At 44.6% G+C, this 15,712-nt stretch overlaps 1 protein-coding gene across 15 annotated transcripts in view; it reads right to left on the reverse strand.

The window, feature by feature from the left end:
* The window catches only part of BLTP1 (bridge-like lipid transfer protein family member 1), a 1,831,302-nt gene that overhangs the window by 869,196 nt on the left and 946,394 nt on the right, over positions 1–15,712 (reverse strand). For all 15 annotated transcript variants that reach the window (XM_086962202.1, XM_086962209.1, XM_086962198.1 and 12 more), the window contains one exon: positions 7,714–7,807. In XM_086962202.1, coding sequence (XP_086818328.1) covers positions 7,714–7,807 — 94 coding nt within the window. The remainder of the gene's footprint in view (positions 1–7,713; positions 7,808–15,712) is intronic.

Genomic DNA, 15,712 nt, shown 5'->3' on the forward strand with positions numbered 1-15,712 from the left:
GGGCCTCCTCCAGGCACTGTGGCAGCACCTGCGTGACTGTGTCCCACACAGAATGGGAGTAAAGGCCCAAGAGACATGCAGTGTTCACTGGCTGCAGTCCTAAGCTGGAGTAAGAAACCATTTTCTTCCCAAGGTGGTCCAGCTTCCTGGATTCCCTATCAGGGGGTGCGGTAGGGAATGCGCCTTTGAAAGTCGTGTCTTGGACCACCAAGCTCTCAGGGGTGGGGTGTTGGGAGAGTTAAATGGGGTCGCCTAAGGCCGGGCAGAGGTGTCGGGCAATCATCCTATCCACAGGAGCCCCTGTGTTGGGCTTGGACCGAGTGCCCAAAAGGATGTCAGTGAAGGCCTCCTTGAATGGCAGCATGGGCTCCGAAGAGGCCGCTGCAGGTTGAAGCACCTCAGTCAGGAGGTTAGTCCTGATCGGGACCATAGGAAGCTCAAGGTTTAAGGCCTCAGCCATACTACGGAACACCACTGCATAGGATGCACCCTCCTCCGTAGCCACGGTAGGGGGTGGGGTATCATGCCAAGGTCTGTGGAGGTGTCTAGACCACTGGCTTCACCCAACTCCTCTCCCCAGTCTGGTTCCGCTAACTTTTCTGCCAGAAGGTCCACAGACCCCTCCCAGTCCTCAGTCAGAGCAATGGGGAACACCAGGGGAGAGCAGTGGTACAAGAGTACCAGTCGGCACTGGTCCCAGCGTCAGCCAATACCTGGTCCGCCTCAGTGTCCACATAGAGGGGGAGGCTGGGATCGACGTCGGCTGGGGACACAAACGGCGTCTGAGGGGGCAGAGGTGTCGCCACTGGATTCGGTGCCCGAGGAGGTGTCACAAGCTCAATTGGCACTGATCCAGATCCAGGCCTGGATCCGTGCGGGCCCTTCAAGCAAGAATCACCTCGGTCAAAGGAGAATGAGGTCTACGATACATACTAGAAAGTATTTTCACTCATTGTTACAGTTGGAATCAACATGGCTGTAGTAATAATCAAAGGGTGTGTGCTGCACAGAAACGTTACTTAACAACAACAAAAAATCAAGCTAACACAGTCTAGAGCTCAGTCATTAAACTTCCTGCACTAACAAGTCCAGCTTGAATTAACAACAATCCCTGTGTTGGAAAGGATTATCCCTTTAAAGGATGTCTATGTTAAAAAAGCTTTAAACCCTCCTTTGACAGTAGTTTAAAACCAGTTAGTAGACAGAGTAGTTTATATTTCCAGCACTACTCAATAACTCAGAGCCAAGTTGAATACTGGAAGGTGAATACATATGCCAATTTTGGCTATTTTCTGAAATACAAGTGGACTGTTTTTGTTGTCAAGACTATGCCAAGAGCATTTAGGGAAGAAGGCCCTATAATCATAGAGGCATGCCCTTGTATTTTAATCATTTGAAATGTAACTGTGAGATTGTCAATAAATGGATTGACCAGAGATTTGTGGTGAGTAGCTTGCAGGTAACCACTTCTGAAGATATTCCAGATTTCTTTTCCAGAGTAACATGACATTGTACATGCTACTAAACGTTTTGAAAATATTTCTGCATTCCACCATACAGCGCACTGTGCTAATTATGCTGGACTGAGTGTGTTTTTAATTTCTGCTTGACGGACTATCAACAGGAGAAAGGGTATTTTGCAGTAGTCCAGGAAGTTTGATATTTATACCCATTAGGGCTTGCTTTATTTAGGGTTGAGGGCATAGAAGGGGAGACTTGAAATTAATGTTATGACCAGAATCTTTACATACTAGGTCAAGATTTTAGCATATCCCAATAATCCAGCAAAGGTTCAAGAGCCAGCACATTGCTTTTGAATCTGTTTGCACATGTAATTTTACTTCATCTGTAAGCAAATAAGGTCTAGACATTATTCCAAATTGTCACACTTGCCCTAGTTAAGTTACCATTCAGGTCAAGTCGACCAGGGTGCTTTCCATTTATAAAAGATAGTGCTGTGATGGGACGTGTACCTAAACACTAAAAGGTAGGGGTGGTAGGCATGATCCTTGATGGACAGGGCAGATACATTCAGAGGACCCAACTGTGATGCATTGGTGAAGATTTGATGGAATGTCTGTACTCCTTCTGCTTGGACTTCAATGTGAGGTGGAATCCTCATTCATACCACTACTTGACCTTTGCAAAGAAATCTACTCTGGTAGGTCTTCTCTCCGCTGAAGAAATTGGAAAAGACACAAAACCAAATTGGCTGCCTCTTTTGGTCTTAAATGTTGGGACCAAACCTCAACAGAATTCAACTGTCTGCACTGTTTTCTGATGAAGGAAACATTAGATTCAGATTGTTTCGCAGGACGCACAAAAGTGCTATACTGGGAAATCTATACATTAACATGCCTATGAACCGAAAAATCTATTGTAAAGCTATTACGTCTTCTATGTTCCACACAACACCTTCCAGTCCTCCCCTACTATTTTTTTCATTTGAAATCAGTCCAACCCCATCCCCTCCCTTTTTTCTCTATGTATGAAGTTCTCTGTAGCAGCCCTGTGGCAGTGAAAATGCCCAACAAATAAACACATTTTAGATACATTTAACAATGTTAGAAATTAACATCTACTCTGGCATCTCTTTATCAATATATTGTGGATTACAATATCATCCACTGTAGAAAGACATATTCCTACCGCCCTGTGATCTGCCTCTAGGTAAAGCCACCCTAATTTTTGCTAAGAACTCTTCCGTTAATCTTCTGGATCGCAATTCTGACTGACTGTCATGCAGTAAGGTTTGATGTTGCCTGGAGGCTACAGATATCCTGTCTCTCTCTCTCTAGGCTTCCTTTGAAATGCAATAAGATAGGATGGGACTTGGCTACACTCAAAGGCTCTTGCAGTATGCTTCACCATTAGAGGTGTGCATATAGGCTCCCGGAATGCATTACAATGCTTGGAGGAGCAATATCTTGAAGGGATCGGCAAAGTTGGAAGCCAACTAATTTCTTGTTCCATGCTGCCGCTATGAATGATTCTAGAATAACCATGTTTGCAACCATCATTACCTCATCCACTGATAGGGATAAAGGCTACAGATGCCTGCAGTTGAGTAGGTGGATAGACACTTGGGGTGAAAATTTGTGGCTGTTCTCTGCCCTTTCTTGTTTTCAAAATCTTCATATGGAAGGATGTTACAAGTAGTAATATTAAGCAGTCAATTTCCACAATTCCCGGACAAAGTTTAATCTTTTTAGGTCAAGCGTAGCGATAGCGTAGCGATGGACCTTTTGTTGGCGTGTTCGAAGGAATCTGAGACAGCGTTCAGGCACGAGCCTCGCTGTCTCAGATTCCTCCTCGAGGGCACGCACGGCGCCGTGCACGGCGCCGTGCACATCCTCTGCCTCGGAAGCTCCATCCCGCAAGTAAGCCTCTCGCCTACATAAACACCCCTTTCCTTCTCAAAGTAAAGATGCGCCTTGTCCACGTGCACCCCCTTATCTTGGCAAAGGCACTGTGTCTGAAGCCGTTTTACTACGACTCTGGTTGTTTTTTCATATTTCTGCACCTAAACACGCGTTCAGCAGTACGTTAGCAACAAAAACAACTTTACTAAGTATTTGGACAGTTTAACCCCAACCACCCCACTCACAAGCTCACGTGCACACAACACCCCCCCACCCACCCCACTCACAGCAGCACACGCACACACACAGCCACGCACGCACACTCCCTTACCCCATGAAGTCTTCATCGGCATACTGCAGCGTCTCCGTCTTGATTACAAGAGCCCCCTAAAGTCTGCCTCGCCGCCACTGTGCACGAGCCGCAGATCCAGGAACAGCGCATGCGCCAGCAGCCCACGCGCTCCTAGGCCCCCCCCCCTCTGTCTCCTCCCCCGCTCGGATGTGGAGCACAGGTGCCGCAATGCTTATTTGTGGGAGCTGGCCGATTTTTACCCAGGGATATGCAATGTATGAAGACCCGGGCACAAATCTACTCAATTTGGACGGTACAGTTGAAATAATTCTCTCATTTACTTAGCTAAAATGAAAACACCAGGGATACAGAATTGTGTTTTGGCAAATATGAAACGGGGATCTAGACATGCCTCTATCGAAAGATACAAGGAAATTACTACCGGACTTTGATGGTAGTTATGGGTACTTAAACCATCACATGTTTCTGCCTATTGTGCCAAAGCACTCTCATGTCATTTTACACGCTGCACACTTCAACTTGAACACACTTACTTTTTTATGAAACACCCATTTTTCCTTCTGTTTTATCTGTAAACTCTCACTTCCTCATGCCGTTTACCCCTGCCTCATCATTTTTTAACATATAAAATGTTACTTTTATCCATTGTTAATCCAAGGCTGAAAGACATACTATAAATACATTTCATGAGAATAATTTCTTTCCACGTAGCGGTCAACCACAGTTTTGCAATTAAGAGGCCTCGCTACTCTCCGAATCCATGGTACTCCTTTTATCAACCTAAAAACGCGTCATTCAGTATTCGAACCTGTGAGGTGCGGATAACACCCAGCTCCCTACAGCTATTCCTTGCAGTCTTTAGTAGGAGTCAAAATTGACACGAGACAAATAGATCTCGCTTTCAAGTATGCTAATCACCAGAGTCGTCATGCTGTTGTTATTTTTACCGGAAAAATGCACCACACACCAAGATCTCGGCAGGATGCGCTTATCTCTCCTCAGCCTGTCATGCAAACTAATTTGGCCCCTGGTGCAATGGCACCTGTTGCACCTTCCTAAAGCTGGCACTGTTGACAGGCATTCTGTGACTTCTGTAGCAAAAAGTGATTACGAGTTAGGCCTCATGCCATCATTGTCTAATATTTAAGGACATGTAGAATTATAGTTGCCTTACCTACATTAATACGCATCAAAAAGACACGTAGGAATCCCATGAGTTAAGGTGTGAACAAGACTTTTCACTTTATAGCCTAGATTATCTAAACATAAGGGATACTTTACTCTACATATATCTCAAAAATCCTATCAAGCGGTATTTACTCCAAGTCTCGAGCTTCAATTCCCTTCTCATCCCATTATCTCATTGCTCGCCATAACCACTTTATTTATAATCATGAAGCCCACAGGGATCTTATGATTTTATATTTGATGGTGATAACCTTATAACTGTGAAGAAATAGTTTGGTGACTCAGTGCACTGATGTGTCCACTGCGAGGATCCGTGTTTCCTCCCAAAGGCACAGGGTCCAATCCAGAGCAGGTCCACTCTGCCTTTAATCCATCTGAGGTTGATAAAATGAGTGCCATTTACTTGGTTAGAAATAAGCATCTGTTGTCTGTCAACAGCGTCACCCGACCTTCCCAATGCCTGTATCAGTAATAGCCGCAGTAGTAAAAATAGTATTGTCATGGAATTCTAGGGAGGTGATTATCAACAATTTTGATGTGACCTACTTATGCAGCTTCAGGAGTACTCCCGACTCATGCAGTGCCCTGGACTAGTGCTGTGTTTTACTCATGGAATCCAGGAGTACTACACTAGTAAGGCACTCCTCTTCACAGATACACCTCTGTAAATTAAACCTTCAGGGGCATATTAGCAACGGGAGTATCGCCGCTATCCCGGCTCGTGCAGACCCCAATCACCCTATCCCCCGGCTTGCGCGCAGCCCTTCTCTGGCTGCTGCTGTCTACCCTCCCCAGCCCCGCGGGCGCGCTTCCAAGTCACGTGACAGTCGCGCGCGGCCCCGCTTCCTTCTGTGAAAGGGAACCAGTAGTACCCTTTAGTAGAGGCAGGATAGAGGCTGTGTCAGGGTCCGTCGCCCAGTGCTTTCCGCCCTAGCCCCTCCGACACTTAGTGCACTGTGGTCTCCTGATCTCCGGAAGGGCCAGCAGCACTCCAGTTTTTATGCAGAGAGGTGCTCAGTTGCTAAGTTACAGGCAGAGTGGAACATGGTGCTTTCTAGAGGAGTGACAGCTACCCCCTCTCTCCCGTCGTCCCTCACCCCACTTCCTATCAAAATTGTATAAATATCTCATAGTGGCACACTACACTTGCATTCCTTGGGGAGGCAGTTGTGTGCATTTCCGAGAAGGGTTCTGCTGAAGCTTGGCTACAGACAAGTTTAATTTCAAGTATCGGACCCGGATCTTGGTTAGTGCCATGACATGGGCAGTTAAACACTGAACGGCTGTGGCGAGGATCTTCCGGGCCTTAACAATGCCCCGTGTCGTGCCACGGTGGCACTGCTACTTGCATGGCTTCACTTGCGACGAGCTTAGATAACGCATTGCTGGTGCGCCCGTGCCTCACACCACCATAACAGCCAAGTTCTCAGTTTGGCTATGTGTGACATTTTAATGTTTTCAGCATGATTGTGTGACATTTCAATATATTACATGTGACATTTTGAATGACACTTTATAGCGAGTACAGCAAAACAGTTATGTCATGATTCAGATCTCGGGAAATCCCCCTCTTCTTCATTGTAATGTTTTTATTTAAAAAAGACAAAAAACTGCCCTAACATTACTGCCCTTGTTTGCAATTGGATCTATTACAGTTTAAGGCTGCACTTTCAGTAGGGGATTAGTAAAAGTGTGCGTTTATCAAATATAGATGTCGTTCAACATATCCCTCCCCCCTCCAATAAAAACAAGCATTTGCAATGCCATAGGTCACGCATTGTTAAAGTTTGAGTTATTGGCATTGTAAATGACAATGTCTTTTATTCATTTGCATCAGTGCATAAACAAGCACTTTGTACTTATAGTCCATGCTTATAAGAAGCAAGGCTGGCAGTCTCTTTTACTACCAGCCTTACTCATCGTAAGTAAGGACTATACGTTCAAAGTGTGTGTATATGCACCGATTGCAGGTTTTAAAAACAAATAAATAAAAGGCATTTTCATTTACAATGCTAATAGCTCAAACTTTAATAATGCGAGACCTATTGCATTGTAAATGCTTGTTTTAAATAGTATAGTGATGAAGGAGGTATTTCAAGTTGGCCACCGTCTACTGAAATCAGGAGGGAGGAGGACAGGTACCCATCTTGGAATTGGGCATACATCTTGTATTCCTAATCTCAGTTAAGTCATTTAAACCAAATTGTAACCCTACCAGAATTCAATACTAAACAAACACAAATTAACATTACATTGCATACTTTGGTTACAATGGGACAGGTCTTTCCCTATGCCTGGTACTGCTGTTTTGGTGTGACTAGCCAAAGGTTGACTAGCCAGTAATGGAATAGGGAGGATTCCACAACAGTGTGCAAACTGGTAAATGTCCGAAGGGATAGGGCAGAGTCAGTACCATATCAAGTGATGCCTGACTGGCATCTGATTCTGGCCCAGCCCTATCTGTTTCTCAGAGGTTTGATTAGTTGTGAAATTCATACGAATAATTTTATAGTGCAGCCTACCTCCAGATGCAGCAAAAGAGTATTTGTTGGCATGGACTGTAGCATAACGACAACCCCTTGCACTTTACCTAAGAATGTCTCTATCAAAAACTCTTCCAAATAATGATTTCTAATCAGAAGGTGCTGCTTCGAACCTGAAGATAAAGAAACGGCTCCAGATGAAATCACAACCAGGTGGCAAAAATGAGCACTTCTGTGTTCAGCTCGACTTTCAGCACAGTACAGTTCATTTCATTGTATCTGCTTTCCAGCCACATTTGACAAGAGCTTCAATGCTTTGAAACAATAAAGTTTAAATAGAGGTTGAAAGATTAATGTCACGACTCACTGTATGTTTGGTGTAATGCCCTCCAGCAGAACGATATTTACTCCACCTATATGAGCAGTGGCACATGTCTCTGTCATCTTCTGATGTAACAAATCTGAAAAACAAAATTGTCAAAAACATTCAGACTTTGACAGATTTCATAGTAATGCGCACTGACTCTCCTGCGGAAAATATCAAAGGCATGTTAATTTTATTTTACATGTTGAGGGAACTGACAAATCTGCTAATAAAAGCAAGTTTAGCCACTGCATCCACTCCAAGGCCCCAAATAATAAGGACGCCGTCTTGAAGACACTACCTTGCATAAGTGTATGCTTTTGCACACAGTTTCACACAAATGCACTGCATAGTATGCAGTGGGAATTGTGCAATAGGCAACGGCACATTAAATTGAACCTTCTCTCAGTTAAACAACAATACCACATGTCCCTATATATGGTGGTGCAAAGTTCTCCTGTCTTGTGTTGCTACTAGTGACTAGCTATAAACAATGCAGCATTGTGTCCCCACAGGTATCCCCAAAACTGAAATGTATCATATCAAGCTGACAAGCCATTGAGGAAGCTTGCTGCAAAGCCTATGGCTCGGTTTGAAAGAGACCATAGTATAAAGACCAGTGAGCATACTCCTTGTTGTGTTTCCGGTCAGAGAAGTCTTTAGGCACGGGTAAAGTGGGCCATGACTGAACAACTAGGGATTGGATTTACAGATGATGATGCATCCACAATTCTAGCAGGACCATCCCTGCCTCTTGATACCATCATTGGCCAGAGTCTATCCCAAGCGAAAAATAGGGCTGAATTGAAAGAACTAAAACGCTGTCAGATGTGATTCCTTTTACATGGAGCCATCATGACAGAATACCTCAGGGGCAATGCAGCACCAACAGGCTTGTTGGTCACAAATGCTCCCAGGATATTCCTGTATGATCCCCTTTTCAAAAAATAATGGTTACCGATTGCATGGCGCTGCTCTCGGGATTGGCTAATCCGGATTATCAACACGGCTAAGCGTCTCTCAGATGCCATACTAATAAAAATCAAAACCAGTGAAGACCATTTGCTTACAGAGATCAAGTTAACACACTATAAAAAGAAACTTGAAGAAGTTAATAAGGAAATAACAGAACACAAAGACTACCTTATGCAAAATAAAATTGCCAAACTACAGAAATATCTCAAGAAGTTTAGTCATGAAAGGGTTTACCCATATATTAAAGATGACTACAAAGGACAAGAATTCACACAGAGTCATCACAGAGTGAATAGTCGTGATCATCAGACTCAGAACAAGAATGCTGGTCAAGTGACGGATCCAATAGAAACTGGAACAACAAATCAAGAAGACCACGACGGGGTGGATATAACCAAAATTACGGACAACACCAGATGTACCCATGGCCCGGGCAGTTTGGACCAGGACCCTACCACGGACCACCACAATACCCGGTAGGACCCTACTTCCAACCTGACTTCAACCAACATTTTTTAGGACAGGGCGGAAGGAGCGGCAGACGTGGCAACAGAAGAATACAATGGGAGGAAGACAGACCAGGACCACACACGAGGAGCAACACGAGAGGCCAACAAAAACCAGGGACCAGCAGAACGAGGGATTGATAGTGAATCTCACAGACACTACCCTTACTACTGACGAGATTAGCGTTCTGGAGAAAGGCTTGGGTTTCGTCCCTACTACCCATCTAGACAAATTCCGCCTGCGTTGTGAACTGGGCGATTTCTTCAGGAAGATTAGGTTAAAAACCTTCTTTCTGAATAAAGATGCAACTACCAAAGAGGGAAATTACACCGACCTGAAACTTAAATCTACCTTCTACCCTCCATCTAACCTTAAGCCCCAAGAAGTTCTCGCGTTCGAAGAGGCAGTAATAAAAGAGGTGGAAGAATTCCATCCACAGAGGGATGTTTATAACAATTTGAGTAACAACGAACACACCGACTTGGAGAAATTAAAAAATAGATCTGAACTGATCATCAAACTAGCTGACAAGGGGGGGAGCACCTGTGATTTAAGACACCTGTGCATATCAAACAGCGTACCTCACCCTCCTCGGTGACACCAAGTTCTATAAAAAAAAAATCAACAAAGATCCTACAAAAAGACTAAGAAAAAGCATCTGTACCATAACGACAGACACCCTGGAAAAAGGCTGGATCTCCAAGAAACATGAATTCCTGAAATTAAATGAAATGAAAAGAATCTTATAGCGCGCAACTAAGCCCGAAAGCATCAAGGCGCCTAACAGCAAATCCATGAAAACAAATGAACAGTAACTACGGGTACTCCCTTGCAAACAGCCAGGTTTTCAGTGCTTTCCGAAAAAGCAAAACGGAAGACTGGGATTTCATTTCACAAGGAAGGGTATTCCATAACTTGGGGGCAATTGAAGAGAAAGCCCTACCGCCCCATTTACTCCTACGGAAGCGAGGTACCACCAGCAGGCTCCTTGAGGAGGAGCGTAAATCTCTGCCCGGTACATAGGGTAGCAGCAGTTTCTTAACACCCCCGCACCCTTACCGGAGAGTGCACCGTAAGTCAGGCAGAGCGTTTTAAAGATGATCCTCGATTCAATAGGAAGCCAGTGTAAGGCCTTCCTGGCTGCCGTTGCTGACGCTAATCTAGGAGCGTCCAGAACAAATTTGGCTGCCGCATTTTGGGCAGTCTGAAGACGCTGTATCAGGCTTTTATTCATGCCGGTGTATAAGGCGTTACCATAATCAAGTCGCGAAGCGACAAGTGCAACCACCACTTGCTTCCGCGCCTGAGGAGAATGATAATGTTTTATTTTTCGAAGTATTTTAATGATACCCCAGCAGGTAGCAACTGTTCTGTTCACCTGCAAAGACATGGAGAGGGCGGGGTCAATCAATACTCCCAAGTTCTGTGCCGACTCCGTAGGAGTAGGACAGGTCCCCAACGAAGGCGGCCACCATTCAGGTGACCAGATGTTATTGTTTGGGCCAAACACCAAGATCTCAGTCTTCTCACCGTTCAACTTTAGTGAATTATAGATCATCCACTGGGACACTTCTTCCATGCAGTTCCTAAAGTTGAATGGTGACGAGTTACCCAAATGGGAGAGGGACACCAAGATCTGTGTATCATCAGCATAGGAGACTACCTCCATCCCAAAAGATCTAACCAGCCTGACAAGCGGGGTCACATAGATGTTAAACAGGGTCGGACTTAATGCCGACCCCTGTGGAACCCCACATTGCACAGACAGGGATGGAGATAGGAACTCTCCCAGCTTAACCCTCTGTTCCCTCTGGTCCAGAAAAAAGGCCAGCAGACTCAAAGCCGCCCCTTCCACCCCTATCTCCCTTAGGCGAGATGTTAAAACCGAAGGGGATAGGGTATCGAAGGCGGCTGTCAAGTCCAAAAGGACCAGGACGGTGGTATGTCCCTGGTCTACCTCCATGCGGATGTTGTTCAGTACGACCGTAAGGGCTGACTCGGTACTATGGTGCCTCCTGAAGCTGTGTTGAGATTGATCTAAGAGACCCGAGGAGTCAAGAAATGCAGCCAGATGTTGATTAAGATGAGTCTCCAGCATCTTCGCCGGAGCTGGAAGCAAAGAGATGGGGCGAAAATTCTTAAGCACCTCGGGATCTAGTGTAGGCTTCTTTAGGAGGGGTTTGACCACCGCACTCTTCCATTGAGATGGAAAAATGCCCTCTCTCATAGCCCTATTCATGATGTCCAACAATAAGGGCAGTAAGGAGTCTCTGCACTCCTTCAGGACTTTAAGGGGGCGTAGGTCCAATGGGGACCCCGACCTTGTCTTATTTAAAAGCAGGTCAAGCTCCTGATAAGATAGAGGCGGAAACTCGGACAAACTCATAGAGGTGGTAGGGAAAACCTCTTTCGAGGGCGGAAAAGAGGGGACGGGCGGAGGAGGGGTAACAGATCTTTGTAATTCGAGATTCGAATAAATGTCCGCAATCTTCGAGTGGAAGAATCCTGCGATTTTATCACAGAATTCCTGGGAGCTTACTATAGGGTCCGGCATCTGTAACGTGCAGAGCGAGTCCACTATTTTGAAAAGATCCCTGGGAGAGGAAAGAGCCATTGTCAGGTTAGCAAAGTATTCTTGCTTCACTCTAATGATCTCCATCTTGTACTCCTTCAGGAGTTTCTTGTGTTTATCCCTCTCCTTAAAGATCCAACTCGCCCGCCAAAGCCTTTCTTGCTTCTTGCACCCCTGCCTCATGAGCCTAAGAGGCCCCGAAAACCAGGGTGCAGAAGGTTTCTTTCTCGCAGAATAGCAAGAAGAAAGGGGAGCCAGCACATCCACTGCTGCCCTAATGGCTTTGGACAATTCAGAAGCGGCTAGATTGACATCCTCAAAAAGATCCGCTTTGTGATTTTGCATCAGAGGGGCCAACAAGGCGCTCGTGATCTTCCTGAGGTTCCTCCTCGATTTGATTTGGCTAGGGACACCAGTCTTCGCAAGCATCGGGGCGACCCGGAGCTCCAAAGGAACGGCAAGGTGATCGGACCAGGCCAAAGGGATGGGATCGTCTATTTTGAGCCTATCGTCATTAGAAAAAAACGCGTCCAGAATATGACCCACCTGATGAGTCGGATGTTTGACCAGTTGCAAGAGATCACCTGCAGACAGTGAGTCCAGAAGGGCCAAGGAAACTTTAGATTCAGGATTATCCAAGTGAAACATGGATTCCGCTGTTTTACACAATTCCAAAGATTCATAAAGGGAAAGTACCGCCACCTGGCAGACCAATTGTATCCTGTATTGGATCGATCCTTGAACCACTGTCCAAATATACTGATTGGTTCCTACGTCCACTAGTAAAACGAATTAAATCATTCGTACGAGACACCAAACACATACTTAACCTTCTCACTGACAGTGAATATGATCCGAATGAAAACATCCTTGTCTGATTTGATGTCGAGGAATTGTATACTAGTATACCCCAGTCAGAGAGCATTGCAGTCATAGAGGAATTACTCAACAAAGAAGACTGAGATTGGACAGCGCCAGTTGAATGGATAATCACACTTGTACGACTAGCACTTAGTGAGACCTTTTTTAAGTTTGAAAACCAACTGTACCTTCAGACCCATGGAACATCTATGGGCAGCACATTTGCTCCTAGCATTACCTCCATGTACATGAGTCACTTAGAGGATCTACATATATGGGCGACTAACCCATATACCGAGAACATCTGTAAGTGGTACCGATACATTGATGATATCCTCATGGCTTGGAAGGGTGATGAAAGGAGCCTTCAGGGCTTCACCAACTGGATTAATCAGCTCAACCCACATTTACGCTTAACAACGAATAAAGATAGAGAAAAAGTCTCCTTCTTGGATATCAATGTAGTCGCTGACAATGGTACATTGAGCAGCTCCCTAAACCCACCAACAGAAACAGCCTGTCAAGATTCGACAGTGCACACCCACGGTCACTTAGCGAAAACTTACTGGTGGACAGTTTTTGCGCATCCGGAGAAATTGTTCTGAACTTCAGGACTACAAAAAGGAAGCACGGATCCTTACGGACAAACTAAAACATAAGAAATACCCCACTAAAATCATTGAAAGCGCTAGGAAGAGAGCACACAATACCCCTAGAGAGTCCCTTTTGGAAACCCATGAGAGGACTCAGCCACAACAAATGATTTGCAATACCATCTTTAATACATCATCAAATTAGGTGAAGAAAATAATCAAAAAGAAATGGACAATATTAACATCAAATAAACTGACCTATGAGAAGCATATGTTCTCATTTAAAAAAAAAGAAGTCCACAAGACTCCCTTGACCACACAGACTCATATCAGCCTAGAGTTTAAAGTCAATTCACATTACTGAACACACCAAATAACTTGACCTTGGCCTCAACAATCCATGCGAACAAAGATATCATACTAATTGTAACACAGAGTCAGTCATTTATCTCATCAAATGCCCGTGTCATCTACTCTATGTGGGTATGACATCCCGGAAAGTTAAGGTCTGCATTAGTGAACATAGGAGCACTATTAGGAGAGCAGTGACTGCAACGAGACCTACAGCCCACTATGTAGAAAAACAACACAGCGAGACTGATATTCGATGGACAGTCATCGAGAAGTTTCAAGGAACATGTAATCTACAAAAAAGACTTCTAGACAAAGAACAACGTTGGATATACCGTCTGAATACTCATGAAACGGGATTAAACAACGGCATACCATGGAGCCAACTGAATAAATGAATAAGAGTCAACAGATTGTTTGAACGAAGTATATACCAAGATCACTGACCACTATTAGTTCTCCCCTTGAACATCCCCATTGGCTCTGTGGACTGTCTCACGTGAACACATAAATAAACACAGTGAATGACAATAAGCACATATAGACAATGTCCTCCCCCAACAATCAGTATACTACTATCAGCAGTCTGCAATGGACTTTTCCATCACCATTATGGGATATATACTATCGGAATACACTAGTGAGAAATACTATTAGGCTACACTCATGAGTGGCTGCCTTTATGATCTCGAAATCCTAATTTTCATACTTATCAGGCAGGATTACCTATAATCCCCTTATACACGAAGAACAGGCCCCAATTTCACCCAGTCACCACCCACTACTGCAACCTGACTTTACAGGCAAACTTTTATCTCCCTCTCAAATACTTTGAAAGACCATTCCCCCTTCAGCAACATCACCTAACATTTTTTTTTTTAATTAATGACAATTTGCACACAGTAGTGGCATATTCATCCATTTGTGGGATACACCGACTTTTAGGATTAGGACAAACTGTCTCTTTTCCATAGACTCGAGGTTCAATTGACTGTCCCCATCCCTGGTACTACATTTCCCATAATACCCAATCTGGGGTGTCCGTCATTGATGCTTGTGTCATGACATTTCTCATACGTCATGACGCCTCTACACGTTTTTCGCGGGGGAGACACTCCTCCCTGCCCGATTGTAACCGAGAATTCAAAACATTTCAGAAACTGAATTTATGGCTTATTAGACACACATTATTGGCTAACTCCTTTGCGGGAAACCCCATCCTTTGGAATAGGACGTTCTGTCCTTTCCGTAGACCCTCACTGAATCTAGACCTTTCAGAAACTGGACTAATCTGGACCCTACAAAATTTAACGCTTATCTTGAGAATACCATACCCTGTACTGAAGTTAACAACATTGAAGCAGACTCCCTAGTTAACACCTGGCTAACTGAAGCTGTTAATGTATGTCTACCCCTGCAAAAGACAAATCACAACCAGCATCACCCCCCCCGCGCCCTGGTTCACAGATGCATTGAAAAAAGAAAAAACTTTATGTAAAAATCTTGAGCGCAAGTGGTGCACACACTACGACACAGGCTCTAAACAACGATACAAGACTGCCTTAAATAATTACCATACACTCTGCAGAACTGCTAAAAGAGAATACGTCAATATTACAATACTAGAGGCACAAAATCGCCCCAAGGCTCTTTTTAAGGCTGTACAAGAATTATCGGGAGCAACATATCAGCCCAAAGCGCCCTGCCTAGACGCCCCACAATGCAATTCCCTAGCTGAATTTTTTATTTCCAAAATTGACTCCATTTATGTTGATTTTGACAAGCCGATTTCCCCCTCCCCTTCCCCAAAACTACTTGATCCGGCCACCCTATGTGTCCTTAGGCTTCTGCGGACAAGCTCACTACTTCTCTGCAACTGAGTAGCTCCACCAACAGGTCGGTTTCTGTGATCTTTCCTGAACCCGAACACTTAAAGGAAATCCATATTCCACCTGCCCAGCAAATTAGTACTTGGAACTGTAGGAAGGTACATCCTGACTATGGTTGCCCCCAACTTTTTGCCCTGTGTTTTAGCTGGTTTTTGACATAGTCGACCTGGGATCCTGCCAATCAGGACCCCAGGCCTACTGCTCTCTCTTTAAAATGGATTCCATGTACCCTAGGTGCATTTCCAATTGGTACT

This window comes from Lissotriton vulgaris, chromosome 3_1, assembly GCF_964263255.1.
Source record: "Lissotriton vulgaris chromosome 3_1, aLisVul1.2, whole genome shotgun sequence".
Taxonomy (NCBI): domain Eukaryota; kingdom Metazoa; phylum Chordata; class Amphibia; order Caudata; family Salamandridae; genus Lissotriton; species Lissotriton vulgaris.